The sequence below is a fragment of the Mytilus galloprovincialis genome, chromosome 1, assembly GCF_965363235.1.
Source record: "Mytilus galloprovincialis chromosome 1, xbMytGall1.hap1.1, whole genome shotgun sequence".
Classification (NCBI taxonomy): domain Eukaryota; kingdom Metazoa; phylum Mollusca; class Bivalvia; order Mytilida; family Mytilidae; genus Mytilus; species Mytilus galloprovincialis.
Genome location: NC_134838.1, coordinates 35,137,261 through 35,158,084, shown reverse-complemented (window position 1 = coordinate 35,158,084; position 20,824 = coordinate 35,137,261). Strand labels below are relative to the sequence as shown.

The window sequence follows — 20,824 nt, the reverse complement described above, 5'->3', positions numbered from 1 at the left end:
TTATTAGATTGATGGGTATTTTACCATACAATCCTTGTAACATTGTCTGCTGATATATATTAATACTAAACGGGGACATTATGTTACGATTAGTCAATGGATTTTAAAAGAACGTAGCCAAAGCTTAAATTTCAAAGGTTGTCTATGTCATCTGTAATATCTTCAACAAGGATCAATGTTTGAACTTCTCAATTTCGAGTAAGTCATCCATGCTGCTTCGAGTTACTTTTTTCATAATTATTGAAGCTTGATTTTTCTTGACTTTGATTTAATATTGTCCAATCAGCGTACAAAGTTATGTTACCCATAGTTATAAATAGTACAATTAGAATTAAATGCTACCTCTTTTGCAGAATAGGTGACAAGGGTTTGTGACATGGAATTGTGAGCGTTGTGGATCTACTGTTGAGAGATAGTTTGCTTGTGCTTAAAGTGGTATTATCAAACTTTGATTCATAGGACTAATTCACATGCTATTTTGAGGGAAAATCTTAAATATTCAAATAAAAAGGTAAGAAGAAATTGATTGCAAATATACACAGACAGATATTGAAAAGATATTTCTGAAGAAAAGACACATTTTTATTATTCGGAATTCTCTTATATTGTTAAAATTATTTGATAAGATTATATTTCTCTTTTCAATATCCGAGTGTGTACATTATCCATTTGTAATTTTATAAATTCTAATATTACTTTGATATGTTTTTGATTACGGGTTTCCTTTATTAATATATTTTTTTTTTTTGTATTTTAAACACATTGCTAATTATATGTTTGTAAACTGTAACTTTGAATTGGGAAATTGTTTGCGTGAGATCAAGTAGAAGTTAAAAGGAGTTTTATTTCACTTACAGACCAAATGGATACCCACCTGTGTAGGAGAAGTCATCTCCTCGTCCTAGCCCTTTGTATAGGTAAGTAGAAGTAACTTGTCGTGTTCATTTCAATTAACTATAGCCAAAAATCTTGTGAAGAAAAGCGGAAAATTTAACATGAAGGATATCTACTTTATCCGATTGTCCGGTGTTTAGTTTTCTCATTGAGTTTGATTTTTCACACTTGTTGAAATATTTAACTGTTGAAACGAAAAACATAATAGTTAAAATGATATTATATTTGTTAAAACGTTTAGGTTGTCAATAGCTTTCAATTTTATAGTCCATTATATGGGAAATGACAGCTTGTTACTTCTCGTTAAATTGTATCGCTGTCACTTAATATGATTTGCTGGTGGAAACTTTACTTAAATATTTGTTACTTCTGATATTAGTCTAGACGCAGTGTTGAAATTATTTTTTTATTCTTTCGGTTAATATTTCAATAAGATATGATTTGCAACTTTGCATACAAGTTCAAAATTTTATATTTTCTTTTAATAACATTCGACAGAGGAGTGATAACATTCATTAACAAGAAAAACATGTTCTACGAATAAGATGGGTAGAACAGATTGAAATCTCAAAGAGTTTTGTCTAGAGCTTGACGGCTTACATTGATAACATAGATGCACGCTGTCTAATATGATTGTTAGAATGATTTGATACGCTCGCTCCCAGTATGAACTTTCAATAGACATAGGAATTAGTTTTATGAGAGTGATAAGTGTGCCTGCAATCTGCGTGGACAGCTGCAATTGTTTTAATTCTTTACTATGCTGAAGAGTTCAGAATTGGGTTTTTTGCGCTTTTGGTTTGCACTACTTTTTGGAACAAAATGATTTTCTATCCATCTCTATCTCAATCGGCGTGGACAGCTGCAATTGTTTAAATTCTTTACTATACTAAAGAGTGCAGAATTGTTTTTTTTTCGCGATTTTGGTTTGCAGCACTTTTTGGAACAATACGATTGTGTATCCATCTCTATCTCATTCGGCGTGGACAGCTGCAATTATTTAAATTCTTTACTATACCAAAGAGTGCAGAATTTTATTTTCGCGCTTTCGATTTGCACTTCTTTTTGGAACAATGATTTTATATCCATCTCTACCTAAATCGGCGTGGACTGTTGTAATTGTTTAAATTTTTATTATGCTAAAGTGTGCAAAATTGGTTTTTTTTCGCGATTTTGGTTTGCACTACTTTTTGGAACAATGATTGTGTATCCATCTCTATCTCATTCGGAGCGGACAGCTGCTTCTTTACAAAAGAGTGCAGAATTGTTTTTCTCTTGCTTTTGGTTTGCACTACTTTTTCCACAATGATTTTGTATCCATCTCTATCTTATAATTGATAACTGTTGTATTATCGTCTGAGAATCAGAATAGTTTCAATGAATTGTTATTGTTTTCCCTGTTGGCTCTAACTTCTCGGTTTCATCAATTATAATGATACAGTGTAACACATTCAGTGTGTTAATACAGACATTATATCGAATAAAAATCTATATAAACAACTGTGAAGACAAAACAACGTGAAATATGAAGATAATGAGGTGCGCGGTGAAATTACAAAGTATAGCAAATCGGACACAAATTAAAGCCGATGTGTATAAGGCATACAAGATTCTTTTATATTTTTGACTGCATATGTATATTAAATTTAACAAAACATGTCTATACCAAAGCAGTTGACTGAGCACCCATTTACATTTTGGATATTTAAAAAAAAAAAAAAAAAAAAAAAACCGCAAAATTATTACAGTTTTAAAAATTTCAGGTGAATAATAAAGTTTTGCATTAACGCGGTTTCATACTTATATTTTATTTCAGAAAAAAAATTGGCCCAATTTCACAAATTGAATTTAGATAGTAACAAAGAGTTAATTCATTATTAATGTTAAACAATACTTTTCCACACTATTAGTCTTCCTAGGTTAATTTAGACTGACAAGCAATGTTACACTATACCCTTGTGACGACATGTCTATTCTTTCTAATGAAACTTTTGGTGCTTAACTACTGAAAAGTATGAATTTTCTGTCTTTAAATTAATTTATTGGCTTTCATTGATTGTAATAAAGCTCATTGTCCTTAATCGAAAATACTAGAACGATTTATGATCAATAATCATTTGAAAGACAACAGGTCAAATGGATCACCTTACATCTCAACTATCTGTGACTATTATAATTACCATTATCACGTATTAACAAGATTTCCTAACCTTTAAATCATAGTTTTAGTATAAATACAGAGCTGCTTTGTGTGCATTATGATACCAGGATATGTCGTATAGGGCGTACATCCTCATTTGGTTCCCCCTCCCCAAATCTCATGTTTTTCACGATTTGAATGAGTTTTGTCATTAAATACTCCCAGTTGTTCACCTCGGTCCATTCTACACTTTACTGGGACTACGCCCTCCTTTCTAAATTAAGGGTTCCGTCTCTCCGGATACTATCAAAGCATTTCGATTAGAGAACATTAGATCAGTGTATATTAATTCACAATAAATATTCAGACAAAAACTGGAAGACCGAAATATTTTAGGTTTTCAGAAACAGTATGATAGCTCTGCCAATAAATCTTGAGATAATCTGCAAAATAAGACCCAAAGTAAAAATGGTTCAGTTGGTTTTATTGAAAAAAAAAAAATGACGAAAGGTACTAGTAATAATTGTGACTAAAATCGGACGACACTATCATTGAACCTTACGCATCATATGAATACGTCGGAAAATGACTTTATTATGTACTTAAACTGACTGAGTCTCTCACATTTTACAATATTAACTCCCTCCCTAAATCAAACGGTCAGCCCATACCTCTTTTTCAAAGTTTCGAGTTGTATAAAAACCAATATTATTACCTTTGTGAATTAACTTGAGGTTTTATTCTAACAATGTAGAAAAGGTCTAATATACGATTTGACAAACATGCAAATTATTTCATATGTCTGATAAATTATCGGTCACATGATCAATGTCATAGTATAAGAAATTTATGAGTTAATAGTTTATAAATTCTTGGACTTTCACATCCTTGTTAATATTTACGCATGTTCAGCGTGTTGTCGCCCGTTGAAAAGGGGATGAAATGCCTGGGTCGATGTCAGACAACAATGTAGTCGTGAGTAGTTGGATTGGGGGAAGGAGAACGATTCCTCAATAATTCATAAACTGGTATTTCATTCCCTAAGTTCTATGCCATTAAAGTGCGCAGTTTTGTGAGTCGTTCCTTAAAAAAGTCAAAATAAGTTTTTCGCAAATCATTGTTACTAGTTTTGCTGATTTGACAATTTTATTTAATGGAGAACACACAAGTGCACTGATAAGATTTCTTTGAACCCTTTCCAAAATCAGTTTTATTTTTGAAATACTGTCTGCGGTTAAGTAGTAAGATCATTATTATAACCACATAATAGTAGCAAAGCTGTGCAATTACATAGTGATATGCAGCTGTTAAATCTATCGTAAATGTTTAAAACTTAAAAGAAATCAAATTCTTGTTTATAACATTTATTCTAATTTATAGCATTAAAAAACTCTACTATTATTCAAGATTAAGGAATATCGTTGTGCAACGCAACAACCAAAACAGTGTTATTTCATTTTAATGCATGTGAATAACTGCAGGTATTTTCAGCACGAGCTTTATCTGTCATCAAGCACCAACGAGCATGCTTTTTTTCATATAAACCTTGAAAACGGATTACTGAATATTATCACTTAAATATTTGAATTAGATTTTTTAGATTTTAGACTGAGATATGAACAGCATACTCGTGGGTGCTTACGTGCAAATATCTTCGACCATGACTTATATCAATAACAAAACTTAAATAATTCTGAGCACGAAGAATTATTGCTTATTTTGCAATTGCAGTTGTGAAATTAAAAGAAAATATAGGCAGTATAATGTTACCACATAAATAAACCTATGCTACACTGAGTTATAAAACTGATTCCAAGTTATCTCGATACACTTGTCTTTGACGCATCTGAGAGCTCCTTATTAACAAGGTAGCAATTTTTCTGAAATAAGTGTGTTGGTTTGAAACAGAATATGGGTTTTATGCTGAGTAATACATTATAAGTCGATACAATTGGAATTCCATATTGGTGATATGATGGTTCTGTGTTGTAAAAAAAAATGATGTGCAAAAGAAACGATCTCCATCGCCGAAAGTTTGCATGCATGTTACGATTATAAAGATATTCAATATTAAAAATAATAAATGTTTTTACACATTTGCACATATGCCATATTTATCATTTTAAATATATTTTGAGATATTGTATTTTTATATTATTTCATTTAGGTTTTATTTCGGTATCAGCAAGAACATGCCCTGACAATGTCGAAGGCGATGAAGATGCTCCAGGTATGTATTATCTGGGATTTTTTTCCTGCTGATTTTCAAATACATGCTGCTGTTGATATGTTTATGCCCTCCTTCCTTGACAATAACTCATGGATGTATCAGTTTTCTCTTATCCTTTACACCATAGTTTCCAGTTTCCCATAAAATTAAGAGACATACTTATTCGTCTCATTCTTCTTAATTTTTTTATTTTTCTCTTATTCTATGACTAAGTTTTGCGCGGGACATGCTTGTGTCTAGTTTCGTCTTTCTCTTTTGAATTGGTTAAAATACTAAGTCATTTTACAGATAATATAGTTCCAAATGAATTTACATAAAGGCTGCATTCAAAGTAAATGTACAAAATATGTTGCATATAGGTTGTTCTCTTAAATTTGTAAGTTGCTTCTTGTCTCATTAGATACAAAATTTCGTTTCGTGTTTCACACAAAATGTATTTAAAAGTACTGTAATGTTAATATTGTTTGTACCAATTTTTGAAATCTGACTTTTTGTTTTATGTAAAACAAATTCACATGTTTATGCTCTGATAATATGACATTTATTTCAGCTTACGATTTCATTTCTGCTTTAAACTTTGATGACCATAGTTCAAAACGAGGTATCCGAGAAGAAAGAGGGTCTTCACCTCGACAAAAAGCTTACAGGATATCACGTCGTACCGATGCCGATCTTCTGACCGTCTCTACGAGGTATGAATAGTATTACAAGTAATCATATTAGCGGACAAGTTGTTAAATAAGTGAATGTCGAACCATGTGCATAGAAAGGTTGAGCTCTTGTTACCGATCTGAAAAAAACTGAAGATGACTGTCACAGTTGAACACATTTTAACACACTTTGATCGAGACTTAGCCAGAAATAACTCTGGAAACAATTTGGTTGGGCAGAACTAATGTATAAACTTGGTTTTAGAAAACAATAAATAATAAACAAATACTATCTACACTGATTTGTGTCTACACTTGTTCCATTTAGATAATAAAAAGAAATTTTGAAACTTGTATTGTTACTTAAACTTTTATTAAATATCAGTTGCTTTTATCATATTTCAGTGATGTTTTTCCTGATGGATTCCCAACGCAATTTTCTTTTATCTCGACTTATAAAATGGCGAGTAAAACTCGAAGTGAAACTTGGGACCTTGTTGACGTTCAGGATAACAGAGGTGAAACTCAATTTGCTGTTCGTTTATATGGAAAAGGGAGAGAAATTCAAGTGATTTATTTAAACAACTATGGAAAGATTTCCATTGCCAAATTTAACAAGAAAGATGTTAGAAACGTGAGTATAGACAATTTGAATAAGATGTTGACAGATTACAAAAACGCAGATTTTTTTATAAGTGTAAATGATTGCATAGAGATGAACATGCTGTTTTATAGATACAAATTATGCAATCTTTTTACTACCATTATTATAATGTATATTCTATTTCGCAATCTTCACTTAGAATAGATAAAAACAGGCCATAACCATAACAGAATGCAGATTATGCTTCAGTAAAATAAATTCGTTACACAGTGTGCAGGTGACGTAGTACGATATATATATACGGGGACAGTAAATGCCTAAACCAAATCAGAAATATGACAGTTTTTATCCATTCGTTTGATGTGTTTGAGCTTTTGATGTTGCCATTTGATTAGGGACTTTCTGTTTTAAATTTTTCTCTGAGTTCAGTATTTTTGTGATCTTACTTTTTTTCATATGGTTTGATTACAAAGAGATGTTATATAAATATACATATTAAGCCAGCTACTTACTTCTAGCATTAGAATAAGCAATTACATAAACTAAAGATAAGACCGTTGTACATAGATTTAGCAGAATAAACAATCTTTTATAACTGTATATAACAGATTTTGAAGATTTTAATTTGTTTTTGAATCTGTTAAGCAAACTGTTTAACCCTGCCACAATTTCGCGTCTGTCCTAAGACAGTAACCTTTGGCCTTAGTCTTGTATGTTTTTTTTGGGGGGGACCATTTATAAATGTTTACAGTTTAGTGTGATGCCATTTTCGCTGGAGCACGCCTCCGTTGGTGGCATTCGGCTGTTCTCTTTGGTCGGGTTGTTGTCTCTTTGAGACATTCCCCGTTTCCATTCTCAATTGTATTTTTTTGTCAAAGGAGTACAACATTTTTATTTTATTTGTAGGCTTTCCAGAAAAAGTGGCACAAATTGATCATTGGTTTCACAGAGAAGAAAATAACCTTAGTTCTTGATTGTGAACATACATTTGTTTTTGCTACAGACAGTACAATGGGAAGCATAGATAACACAGGAAATATAGTCATCGGACAAGCACAGAAATCAAGAACTGTTATGGTAATGACATAATGATAAACTTTTTTATGACAGGGAAGGACCAATCCGTAGACACAAATTGGAGAACAGACACATACTGGCCAAAAGCAAGACGAGTTGACAAATAGTCGACAAAACATTACATGAAATAGATAATAAAAACTAAAATGCAACAGAATGACAATTAAAGCTCTTTCTGTTTCATTTGGAACACAATCATACAGCTCATTATTAGTTCAAAATCCAGTGAAAAGTTCAATTTTGCGATAAATAATATAGAATAAACAGTCCTCTAGTGGGGTATATTGAGTTTATCCAACTGTCTGTGAAGGGAAGAATAAACTTAATTCAGTCGTGACATGCTAATCAAGAAAAAAATACATATATACCAACCATCATATTTCATTTTAAACAGAATTTGCTTAGTAACACTATCTATGCTGAAGTTTTGAGTTCGATATATGTATACGGTGTCATGTACATTCATTAGTTTTCAATGAATATATGCATATATATATAGTCTCATGCTTACCAAAAAAGTTACAATTGCTATTGGTTTTTTTTTTTCAGTTTGATTTACAATGGATGGTAATGCACTGTGACTATTCTAAACCATCCAGAGCCTCATGTGACGAACTCAATCCAGTGGTAAGATTGAACAGTAATGAGGAAACATATTTTTTATTTTGAATTTCAATATTTAAAATGCGTGTTAAAAATTTTAAGCGATTTCTTGTTCAAACGATTATAGTTATTGTGTTCTCTTTTTGACTGCTGTCGTTAAAGAACATGAACTTTTTCTGGTCAATTTTACATTAAAATCTCAGCTGTATCATGAACTACTTATATACTCAGTCTGTTGAATAATCATAAACATTATGCTTGGTATTTATTGATATAACAATTGATTATGCAAAAATAAATAGATAGTGAACTTGTCATCTGATTAAAGAAAAAAGTTATATTCCACTTTTAATTATAACAGTAAAGATGCAATTGTATAAGTGGTTCGATATGGTTCTACAGCTTATTTTTAATCTAAGTGTTCTGAGTATTTGTCATGCTAAATTATGGTTGCTTGTAATATGTTATACGGCTAAAATTGTGAAAGACATGCAGTTGTAAGACCAGTGGGTACATACTTGTTTCCTTTGAAAGTGTATGTACAAAACTTCTGAATGTGAAAGTTATTATCCAGTGAAATTACTTTCACAAGTATTTTTATTTTCGTTTAGGTTTAGTTTTAAACATATTTATTTATAGTGGATTGGGAAACAAGTTTTGCAACTTATATTAATCCCTTTCCACTTTGCGGGTGCGAGTGCTGCCCTGTAGCGGCATTAGTCTGCTCTTTTTCGAGAATTTAGATGTTCTAATTTTTAAATCTCTTTGAAATTGAGCATGTTTGATATTAGCTGCGAAACCGTAGCTCTTATAAGTAAAGGATCTTATCCTATATTTTTACAATTTGTATGTATGTATGTTTAATATTGCTCATGTGAAATGATAAACATGTAGATAATCATTGATGAATATATCAGTTCATTCAAGTGAGAGGTTAAGCTAGCTGTAAAAGAAGGTTTAATCCACCATTTTCTAAATAAGATAATACCTGTACCAAGACAGGAATTTGACAGTTGTTTTCCATTCATTTGATGTGTTTGAGCTTTTGATTTTGCCATTTGATTAGGGACTCTCCGTTTATAAATTTTCTCGGAATTCAGTATTTGTGTGTTTTTATTTTTTGTAAATTTTGTAATATAAATATGTATTATATTTATTCCTGTAGAACTTTTGGGATGGATATCAGTCAGATAAGGTACAGTAATGATGCACTAATACTTATTTTGTCTTTTTCTATAATGCACCGGAAACTACCACTGCAAAGCCAAGCTACCCAAGCTACTGGCAGGTACCATACCAAATGAACAAGAGTAGTCAATCTGTTAATTAGCTAACTTACATTATATTTGGTTTGCTTTCCACCATTTTTATGTCCCATTTATGGGCATTATGTTTTCTGGTCTTTGTGTCCGTTCGTCCGTTCATTCATCCGTCTGTTCGTCTGTTCCTATTCAGGCTAAAGTTTTTGGTCGAGGTAGTTTGTCCAACCAACTTGAAAATTACTACACATGTTCCCTATGATATGATCTTTCGAATTTTAATGCCAAAATTAGAGATTTCCCCCCATTTTCACGGTCAACTGAACATAGAAAATGGTAGTGCGGATGGGTGATCCGTGTACTGGGGACACATTCTTTGTTTTTTTTTAGCTTTGAAAATGTTATAGTTTAGTATTTTGAAATACAGTTTTTAAAAGGCTGTCAACTACTCTTGTTCATTTTGTGTTCCATATAGCTTCTCATTCTTACAAATATAGCTACTCACAAAAATACAAACATTAAATTTCGCAAGTAATTTCAGTATCCTATGTTAATTGATGACATTAACAGTTAAATATATCATTTGATTTTTTTTAGGGTCTGTATGGTCGTCCCTAATTGCTGTATTCTTAAAATTTTTGTGGTATTTTATCTTTAAAAAATAATGTTAAATACGTATGAAAATAATGCTCTATTATTTTTTTTATATGATTCAGTGATCTTTATTCTTGACTCTTGTTTAATTCAGTATACAGTATTGTATTACCTTATTGTTTAATTTTCAACGGTTATTATCTATTCTGTTTTATTTTGTCTTTATTCTGTAAACATCATCCAGACCCTCGTTAACGCTTTATTTTCAGATTTCGTTGAATTGGATAATTCTAAAAATATCTATAAATAAAACAGAACAGATATTTCTTATGTAATCACCATATAAAATAACAATTCTCATATATGCCTTTGTTGACGATTAAAAATGTATAGATAAATCAAAGCTTTTCTTCATATAATCGGATTAGGTGTGTGATTCACTATACTAACTACACGGCGGCTAGATTTTCTCACGATGGTGACGGTACCAGCAACTAACCCACTTTAACACTTTGCTGTATTTCTTTTTAACATCCAGTTCCTTTTATCCAGAGAGGGGATACAGATCCAGGATGTGACACAGTGTGCCCTGAAGGTCCTCCCGGCAAAAATGGAATGGATGTAAGTTTGCAAAAACAAATGTATTGGTACTTAGAATGTTAGTCTGTCGTTAAATTGTAATTAGAACTTTATTTTTTTCATTAATCTCATGCAGTTGTTTGAATTAGTTCGCTTGATATTAAAAAGAACGTCGAAGAAACTTATTTTTCGTCATCGTAGATTAATACATGAATGCAGTCTCAGTGACCAATCAGAAGTTCGATACATTGATTGACGTTTTAATGATTCAAAACTGATTCTGAATTGCAGTATTGTCCTTTCCATGCTTTAATTTTGTAATAAATTTCAAATAGTAGTCGCTTTCAGACTTTTTTAATACACTTTAAATCTTGCTTTTTTTATTCAATAGATTTTCAAATTGAGGAGTTATTGTTTTACATAGTGACAGTGCTAAATATTTCACATATACATGATTACATTGTAGTATATATTTAGCCGGGTTACACATACTTGGTTGATGTCACGCGGATAGAATTTTACTTACTTGAGCCACACGATGGGTGCAACGTGTCGAGCAGGATTTGAGCTCATCGTTGTTTTTTTTTTTTGCGTCCTTGTTGCTCAGTTTTTAGTTTTGACATGTAGGCTCTTGTTTGTGTCTTTTTTCTAGTTTTTCCAAGGCATTGGCAGTTCGTTTTTGACCAATGTGTATGACTATCCATCTGGTATCGTCAGCCTCTCTTTTATCATATAACAAATGTTTGAGTGAAATAAAAAGGCATTTTGTGCGACCATTCAAATGATTATCACTTAAAATTAAATGCACAGTAATATTTTTTAATCTTTATTAGCTTAATCAAAAAATATGTTAATTTGTAGGGACTTCAAGGAACAAGAGGCCACCCAGGTATTCAAGGTTTGCCAGGAGATGCAGGCCTTGATGGACAACGCGGACCTCGTGGACAGGATGGCTCAGATGTAAGTTAATGGAATACTCAACTGTTATAACCCAATAATCATATTTTTCTCATTAAAAATATCATCATGGTATAGTGTACCATACTAAATATGAGGGTCTGATCGGGGTTTACAGAATAGGATATAATGGGTCAATACCGCAGATAAATGAGCAAAAAGTAAGAAAAGACCAAAAGAAGCAAAAGAAAATAAAGAAAGAAAAATAACGGGGGGGGGGGGGTGCTAAAATATCAATAATAGAGAATAAGGGTCAAAATAGTTAAAGAAAACGATGTGAAAAAATAAAGACCATCTTCCAGAAGCTTTCAATACAAATGGAAAATTTTAAAAGTTACATGGTTCAAATGTATGAATTTACAGAATAAAAGGATATTTGTGAATTTAGAGATTTTAAACATTTCCCCCAAAAATAGCGTACTGATGTTCAAATGTTAGTTTGCATTCATTATCTAGAAATTTGGATATTTAAATTAAGATGAATTATTTTACATATTAGGGAAAGCCAGGAGCACAGGGACTCCCGGGTATTGATGGTCTAAAAGGAGCACAAGGCGAACCTGGAAAAAATGGCTTAGCTGGAAAGAATGGATTACCGGGTGCAGATGTAAGTGGCGTAATATTTATAATGATTTATGGTATCCATATGTACATATTGATTAAACATTAATATCTTCCTTATTGCACATATAACATATGTTGTCAGGACACATTAATCTTAAATGACTTTCAGAATTATTTAGTTTGCTTGACAACATTTTTCAGAAACAATTATATAGGCTTAGCTAGCTATAAAACCAGGTTTAATCAACCATTTTCTTCATAAGAAAATACCTGTACCAAGTCAGGAATGCGAGTTGGAATCCATTCGTTTGATGTGTTTGAGCGTTTGATTTTGACATTTCCTAAAGAACTTTCCGTTTAGAATTTTCCTTTGAGTTTGTTGCTTTTGTTATTTCACTTGCTCTAGACATTTCATGTGACTACCAAGCCTATATATTATTACTATTCTATTGTAGGGAATGGATGGCAGAACCGGACCAGCCGGGCCTAAAGGAATTACAGGCGAACGGGTAATAACATCTTTTCTATCTTTTCTCATTATAATTTTAAGTTGTCTGATGTATTTTTATCATAGAACAATACGGATAACACTCTGCTCATCTCCGACTTGAAATAACTGTTCACAACATTTTGCATGAAGCTTAAGAATCCCGTAAAATATTTTAAAGTGCAAAAAGTGAAAATGGTCGGAAATTGTTTCTGTTTACTAAAAGTATATTTCATTGATTGGTGATGCTTTTCAAAAAAATGAGTTCATTAGGGACTTTCTTTTTTTAATTTTCCATGGAAATCAGTATTTTTGTGATATTACTTTTTACAATAGTTTTGATCTTAAAAGAGGGACGAAAGATACCAAAAAGACAGTCAGTTCAGTGTTTATCTTATGTCCAGATTTTTTATTTGTAGGGACCACATGGATTGGCAGGAGCAAATGGTATTCCAGGAAAACCGGGAAAACAAGGTCAACCAGGAAAAAGTGTATGTTGATTTTTTTATGTCATGTATTAGTGATTTATTTCAATTTTTACTTTGAATATCTGAGAAAACAATTGATGAATACAAGACATAGTTAAATCAAGTATCAAGGTAGACCAATGTTTTTTATTCTAATTTTAGATTACTGGACCACAAGGACCACAGGGACCCGCTGGTAATACTGGAGCTACTGGCCTAGATGTATGTATTATTTGTTCTGCAACTTTCAAATTTGACTAATGAAATATATTGCAGCAAAAACTGATATTGATATACAAGATACAATAGAAAAAAAAAATAAAAAGTAAAACTGCTCCAGACTTTTGTGTTGTGATCATTTCGAAATAATGATTATAGCTATTTTGCTTTTCTTTTGACAGGGCCTACCTGGTTTAACTGGTATGAAAGGTGACCAAGGCGAAAAGGTAATAATAATTGAAACGGTGTAAACTTTTTTGTCCTTATCTGGTAATTTAAGATCATCCTTATCTGGTAATTTAAGATCCACCCATGTATCCACTTTGACACATTATCATAAGACAATTTTATATTGCGATAGGGAATAAGAGAATATATGGAGGATAGGGCTGTCAATTTCATCTAATATATTGCCTTTACATAACTTTGTTCATTTCAAATACCCATTTATCATCCGGGGAACTCTTTAGTGCGATGATCGTTCAAGAAATATACAGATTTGTGCAATATCAAATTCAATAGTGTGAAATCCACACTTTAAGCTTGAGATATGTTAAGTTTTCATACAATCAACACACCTGTAACGTTGTATTCTATCTTATCAACCTAATCATTTATCATGTTCTGTGCCAAAGTTGTGCTCACTGAAAGTTTGACAATTGAGTGTTGATAACGATCGCGTGTTTAACGCTTGTTAATACTTTGCATGGCCCTTCAGCTTGTCAACGGATGTTATAATTACACAGACCCCTTCCTGTTCCCTGAACTTCATTTGATATTTTGTGCAATTTCTTGCAGATGTGAATACACCAATCTGTTTTAGAAAATGAAATAATTTGTTAATGATCATAATTTATTATGAAAGACATTTAAAAAGTTTTAACACCTGGCTGGTACTTACTAGTATACGTTTGAAGTTTATATTAAATTTGATAATTTCATTTCATTAATATATTTTCTGTGTCAAAAATAGAACCAGGACCTCCAACTAAGCAGAGATATGTAAATGATTTTGTATGTGAATTAAATAATTACCAACCAGTACATTCGTGGTACGATCAGATTTGTTTTAGGTCATGCTAATTACCAAAGTTTACAATTAATTTCAGACATAATTTAGTTGAAGTTTTGTTCATTTCTGACATACCATAGCAAATTATATATATTGATAACATTTTGTTTCACAAATTTTAGCAGCAATCATTTTATCAATATAGTTTTTGCAGATTTGCTGGTATAAAGTTTTTACACTCATAACAAAGAATTGTTAGCCATTTAACTATACAGTTCTATGCGTCGAGATGAACCGATAGATAATTTTAGCCTGTCAAAATATTGTATATAAAACACGTATATGGTTTAGTGATTATCAAATAACATCACCAGACATAATAATCAAATATAAATATGGTTGATTGGTTCTGTCAGCGAGTTGATTCTTTGAACGCACTCTAGTGATTGCATTGAAAACTATATAATGCAGCACGCAAATGCATTTAACAGCAAAGTATGGTATTTGATTACATTATTGTATCGTGAAGTCACCAACGATTAAAAATAAAAAATGTAAGTTGTCAAAATTTTAAAAGACTTGCACTTTAATCTACAAAACCAATGTTCTTTTTTCGCTCCTAAAACAAAGGATGACTAATACTAAATTGAGTCTATTATCAAAATTCCAAAGCCAAGGGTATGAAATAACCTAACAGTTTCACAAGATCCAAATCAGTAATAAAATATATGAATAAGTGTTTAAACTCGTGTATGTATTCCATTAAACCATCAAGTTTACTATACTTTCGTGTTGCACACAGATTTTATCTATAAAAGACTAATTTGTAAAACGATAACATTTCGAATTAAGAGAAAGTGATTGCTATCGATGTATTGATTCGAAATTAAACATCACAGAGTGTTACAATCTAAGAGGTTAAGTATTTTGGAATTGAAATAAAACATTAAATTTAAAGCTATTTCAAAAATACTAATTGACAAATAATATTGCTGATCCAAATCACATGACATTTACCATTTTACGTTCCTGATAATGTGAAAATAAAAACATTTCATTTCATTTTCACATATCTATTTCTTTTTCTTTTCACCTTAATTGTAATTGGTGGATTTTGGAAACTCATACTACAGACTTGATTGTCGAAGGGGACACCATACCTGTAATTTTTTGTACCAAGTTTCTGCTATTGAATTTCTCTTCGTATTATCGGCAATTAGTTTTTTCAGCAGTTTCATGTCTAATTAAATAAACCTTTCATTGGTGTCTTTGGGTTTCAACTTTAACAACGGGTACAACGTTTATTTAAATGAGAATTACATTTCAACTTGCAGAGTCATGGAATGAGAGAAAAAAAATCGTCTTATTCTTTTTCGACCAACTTAAAGACTTTATACTACCACAAAATAAACTATTACCAATTATCAAGTATAAACCAAAGACTAATGTTATTGATCATCGTCTTCATGTTGGTCGAATGTCTAAATAATAAATCTGAAATGTTGATTTCTGTTTTCAAATTGTCACTAATAAGTCTATTTATCTTTAGACAGACATGACATGTTTGATAAAGCCTAGTTTTTTTTATAATTTTTATCATCATACCTCTTTGTAGGGCGACACTGGTGATAAAGGAGATCATGGATCTCCAGGACCAAGAGGACTTGAGGTATGTGCTTATTTCACTAAATTAAATGGTTTCAAGAAATTTTAGTTTTAAATCTATGTTTGAATAAAAGGGATGTGATATATTGTAATAGTCAATGAGACAATTGTAAATCCATTTAAGTGACTATATATAGGTTGGATGTGCAAGGTTTGAAACAAAGAACACTTTTTTCATGAAAAATGTCATTGAACCATTTTTTTAATTTTAGGGACCAGAAGGACCACAAGGATTACAGGGGGCTCCAGGACCACCTGGTCCATCGGTAAGTTTATATATTGAAAATTTCTTTAGACTAACAACTGAATTTACTTAATATAGTTTAAGAAAATTCAATTTTCGAGTAGAAATGCGGTAACTGGTTTTTTTCATCATATGCTATAATATTCAAGAGGAACATTTTGACTACCAAACTAGATATTTTTATCTACCTGTTTCTGGGTAAACAAGAAGTGTTCACCAATATATTTTGACTTCGAACACATGCACACATATATAGCGTGAACCGTCTGCATAGAAATAAAAAAAATGGAAAGATTACGTTCATCGTTAATAATCTATGAGATGAAAAAAATGTTTGAGAATTAGGAACTAGACCACCTACATTTAGTTAATCTAATTTTATTACTGTCATAGTTGCAACATGAAACGAGATAAGATAACCCTTAACATCAACTTAGCTCTTTAGGGGTACATGACAATTGCAATACATTGCATATTATTAGTCAAATTATAATAAAGTGTAAATGCCTCATATTGATTATATCTGCCAGAAAATTATCACATGACACACGTTTATTATTAATATGTCTTTTAGACCTTTATGTCAAGTTTGAATGATTCCTTTTAACATCTGTCAAAATTATATGTGTATGTGCACACTGAATGACAATTGAAGGATTCACCCGGCAGACCTTTTATTATTTTGTGACATATTTGAAGATTTGTAGATTATCATTCAATGATATCTTTATGTGAGCCGCACCTGCAGATTTTTCTGGATATTTATGAAATTGTTGTCATTGATATCCATACATGGTACGAATCTGACAATATTTTAAGAAAAAGTATATGCCAAATAATGATTGATATAATTACGTAATGACTTACCCATAAATATTCGACGGTTTTATTTATTGGAAAATGTCTGTTCTCAGTCAGTCAGGAATATGACAGTGTTTCCTTTTCGTACCGTCGGTGTATATCGTGTGATTTTGTCAGTCTTGGACGTCAACTTATTGAATTTACCTTAGAGTCCAGTTTTTTGCTATACTTTCATACAGTTATATATGAATTTTTTAGGTACCAGTTGTTCAGGGTGAACTGTCCAACGCAATTCAACATGCTCAGGTATCTTCTATTTAGCGTTTTTCTTAGAATAAACAAATAATATTCATAAGCAAATTAACTGAATGCAAAAGAATCTACATGAACAAGACACAAAGAGATTTTACAACTTCTTGATACTATTCTAAATATGAAGTTGAACGATGCAATGTACCACAAACTTTATGTATGTACTTCACTGAAGTCTATTTAAGTTTCTATATCGTCAATACTTTTTTTGAGAATATTACCAAACTAAAGTCTAATGAGTTTATAATACTGATATAAATCATCAACAGGGATAACAAAAATACCTTGCAGTATAACATATCACCATCGAACAACAAAATCCGACTCTTCCATAAAGAGACATACAAAACAAAAACAAAATACATATACAATTTAATATATATATTGTTCTTTTAATTTAGGGTCCAGCTGGTCCACCAGGCTTGAATGGACCCCAAGGACAACAAGGCAAACAGGTATGATCACAACTTTAATTTAGACCATGTGTCCTTAAACAATTTCTTTTCATGTAGCGAAAGGGTGTTGCAATTTGAATTAGAAGTAAAAAGAAAAGAAAAGAATAAAAAAGACAAAGGTAGACATTCGAATATAAGACAATCTGAAAAGTATTCAAGGTAAAGACCCAAAGGTAGAAAAACTGATGGGAAAGTCTTCATCAATTTAAAGCTTTATAACTTTATATTTGGTCAAATTCCTTCAGATAGTGTGACCTTCTAACCTTTTCTAGACCTAGAATTCAAACAGGTATAAATAACTTGTAATAACATCAGGTATTGTATACGGGTTTGTAAGCTATATAATCTGTATTCAAAGACATTAATTTTTGAAAAAAAATAGCCTAATGTAAAACATTGACGATTGAACATATAACACATTTATTAAAAACTGTTTGGGACTGATTTGAAAAACTACAATACAATAAAGGATAAAAAAAAATCATTTGCTTGTGGTATAAAAGTTTATCAGTATCTTTTGTATATTTCTAACAGGGACCACAAGGTGAACAAGGCTTTCCAGGAGACTATGGACCTAAAGTATGTATCTAGATGTTGAAGATTTACATTTCAATAAGACTGTTTATTTAGAAATAAATGGTTGTATTATAATTCGTTACTAATTCATTTCTTCTATTTTTGTTCTCTTTACATTTCTTACGTTCATGAACACTGTAACTGTATCGATAATACATCTGGAGAAACGTTTATCACTTAATCCATTTTTGTTTAAACGAAGATTCAGACGCATTATATAAAGTTATCTATTATCACAAGCGAATTTTTGTGTATAATGATCTTGTTTTTGTTGCTCCATCTTACCTTTTTCTATGGTTTTTTTTCAAAATGTTGGCACTGAGAAATTTGTTTTCTCCAGAAAGCACTTAAAACATTTTTTTTTCTTTGTCAAGTCTTGTGATAGCGGAATCTGATTTTGAATGGCAGCGGTTATAGTAGTTTTGGCAAAATTATGTTTCATCACAAAAAAAAAAAAACTCTCTTAAAACAAATTGAAATATTTAATCATTGTCATTCTTTTTTATTGTAGGGCGATAAAGGGGACCAAGGGATTGCCGGCATACCAGGAAATAATGGTTCACCGGTAAGATTGATGAAAGGGGAATAACTCAGATATGATAAATATCGTAAAAACTTGTTTTGATAAAATTTTTAAACTAGACAAAACAAATGGAAAAAGCGATATCTTGAATTAATTTTATATTATTTAAAAATAAAATATAATGAGCTTGTTTTATAATTAATTATTATTGTCTGTATTTCAATTAAAACAGGGCGGCTCTGGAGCGAACGGTCTACCCGGAAAGGACGGAGAGCAAGTATGTATCTTTAATTTATCTTTTACTTTGGTATAATAAATATTGATAAGAAAAACATCCTGAGGTGTTGTTTTGCTGTTTATTGTAAAATATTTAATTATTTTACTTATTTTGTCAGATTCTAAATATATATATTGTATCATGTAGAACTGATCTGTCGAATCTTTGTGATTCTTCAAACATTAACAACAGGTTCAATGTTTGAAATTAAGTTTTTTTTAAGTTACTAAATGATGAATATTATATTTATAGGGTCCAGAGGGAATTCCGGGGCTTGACGGTCTTCCAGGAGAACCTGGTGAATCGGTAAGAAAACCTAAAATAAAAATACATACTTACATTTTGTACATAATTTTAATGTTGAGTTGACCTTTTGTAATACATTTGACCTGAAACCAGTCCACTTAAGAACCCTTTAAGAGTTGATAAATAGAGCGTGTCACATTACCTACACTAGGCACCATTGTGACGTCAAATTACCTACATGAAGCACAGTTGTAATGTCACACTACCCTCATAAGCATAGTTTTGCTACAGATGGATGTCCAAGTTGCTACTCCCAAATGAACCATTGGGTTTTTTCGAGTTTGCGATTTTGTTGAAAATTAACATACATTTTTTACCTTTTTAATATGAAGCTAATCTTAAGTATCTAAAGGAACATATTGTAAGTTGATACGGGTATATAAAAAGCATAGTGTCTCCGACCTCTATAGTTCTCCGACCTCTATAGTTCATCCATGCTGAAAGTAGGTGTGTTTGACTTTTTGGTACCATACATCTTGTAATTATTAACACACAAGTTTCATTACCAGTTGCATTGATGAATCTCTTCTCTAATGTCTTCCTCAGTTTCAAGTTTCATCATACAAAGTTATTTATTAAATCCTTTATTCGGGACCTGTTATATGCAATTATAAATTAATGTCAATTATTTATTAAAATTGAGGCGAACAGAGCGAAGGAAGCCACACTTTGAAGTTTTAACAATGGAAGTGTAAATATCTCTTGAAAGTTTACTTTTAACCATAAAGTATAATTTTACAATCTTAATCTTATGATTAAATCACCTATAAGTCACATCATAGTTTGTAAATGAGCATTATATTTTTGCCTTGTAACGTAAACAACTCTTTGTGGTTTTACTTTCTTGCTATTCATTTCAAATATATAGTATCAATTTTTATTCAAATGTATATTTTGACATTTTTACAAGTAAGTTTATACAACTAATTGAATTACAAATACGTTTTCCGCCTATGTCAGATTTGGTACGATGTTAAGGAATGTTTGGTTTTAAACTATCTTTATTCGTTTTGAGCGCCACTGAAGAGACTCATGTTAATATACACGCGTTTAGCTTACTAATTCATAGTTCAGTATCTGCTAAATATCTTATTTCAGAATGAATGAACTCTAGGTTATACACATAACTAATAGAGAATATTTGTAATTATTTGTTGTGATTGAATACCATATTATTGAAAGTATTTTACAAAGTCGGAATTATCTTGTCTATGCCTTTTGAAATTTAATATTTATTGTCAGGTGTGTAATCCAAGCTTATACAATATAAACATGGCATCTTTGATGACAATTTTATCAACCGCGTTGCCAATGCTACTGCTGGGGAAA

General features: G+C 31.2%; 1 protein-coding gene across 1 annotated transcript in view; it reads left to right on the top strand.

The window, feature by feature from the left end:
* Positions 1–353: 353 nt before the first annotated feature.
* The window catches only part of LOC143072715 (uncharacterized), a 38,188-nt gene continuing 17,717 nt past the window's right edge, over positions 354–20,824 (top strand). Inside the window, exons 1-23 of the mRNA XM_076247812.1 lie at positions 354–511; positions 858–917; positions 5,202–5,264; positions 5,815–5,956; positions 6,320–6,548; positions 7,425–7,595; positions 8,145–8,222; positions 9,364–9,393; positions 10,604–10,672; positions 11,492–11,590; positions 12,087–12,194; positions 12,607–12,660; positions 13,058–13,129; positions 13,268–13,327; positions 13,507–13,551; positions 15,952–16,005; positions 16,214–16,267; positions 17,305–17,352; positions 17,760–17,813; positions 18,348–18,392; positions 18,901–18,954; positions 19,145–19,189; positions 19,442–19,495. Coding sequence (XP_076103927.1) covers positions 863–917; positions 5,202–5,264; positions 5,815–5,956; positions 6,320–6,548; positions 7,425–7,595; positions 8,145–8,222; positions 9,364–9,393; positions 10,604–10,672; positions 11,492–11,590; positions 12,087–12,194; positions 12,607–12,660; positions 13,058–13,129; positions 13,268–13,327; positions 13,507–13,551; positions 15,952–16,005; positions 16,214–16,267; positions 17,305–17,352; positions 17,760–17,813; positions 18,348–18,392; positions 18,901–18,954; positions 19,145–19,189; positions 19,442–19,495 — 1,683 coding nt within the window. The 5' untranslated portion in view covers positions 354–511; positions 858–862. The remainder of the gene's footprint in view (positions 512–857; positions 918–5,201; positions 5,265–5,814; positions 5,957–6,319; positions 6,549–7,424; positions 7,596–8,144; positions 8,223–9,363; positions 9,394–10,603; positions 10,673–11,491; positions 11,591–12,086; positions 12,195–12,606; positions 12,661–13,057; positions 13,130–13,267; positions 13,328–13,506; positions 13,552–15,951; positions 16,006–16,213; positions 16,268–17,304; positions 17,353–17,759; positions 17,814–18,347; positions 18,393–18,900; positions 18,955–19,144; positions 19,190–19,441; positions 19,496–20,824) is intronic.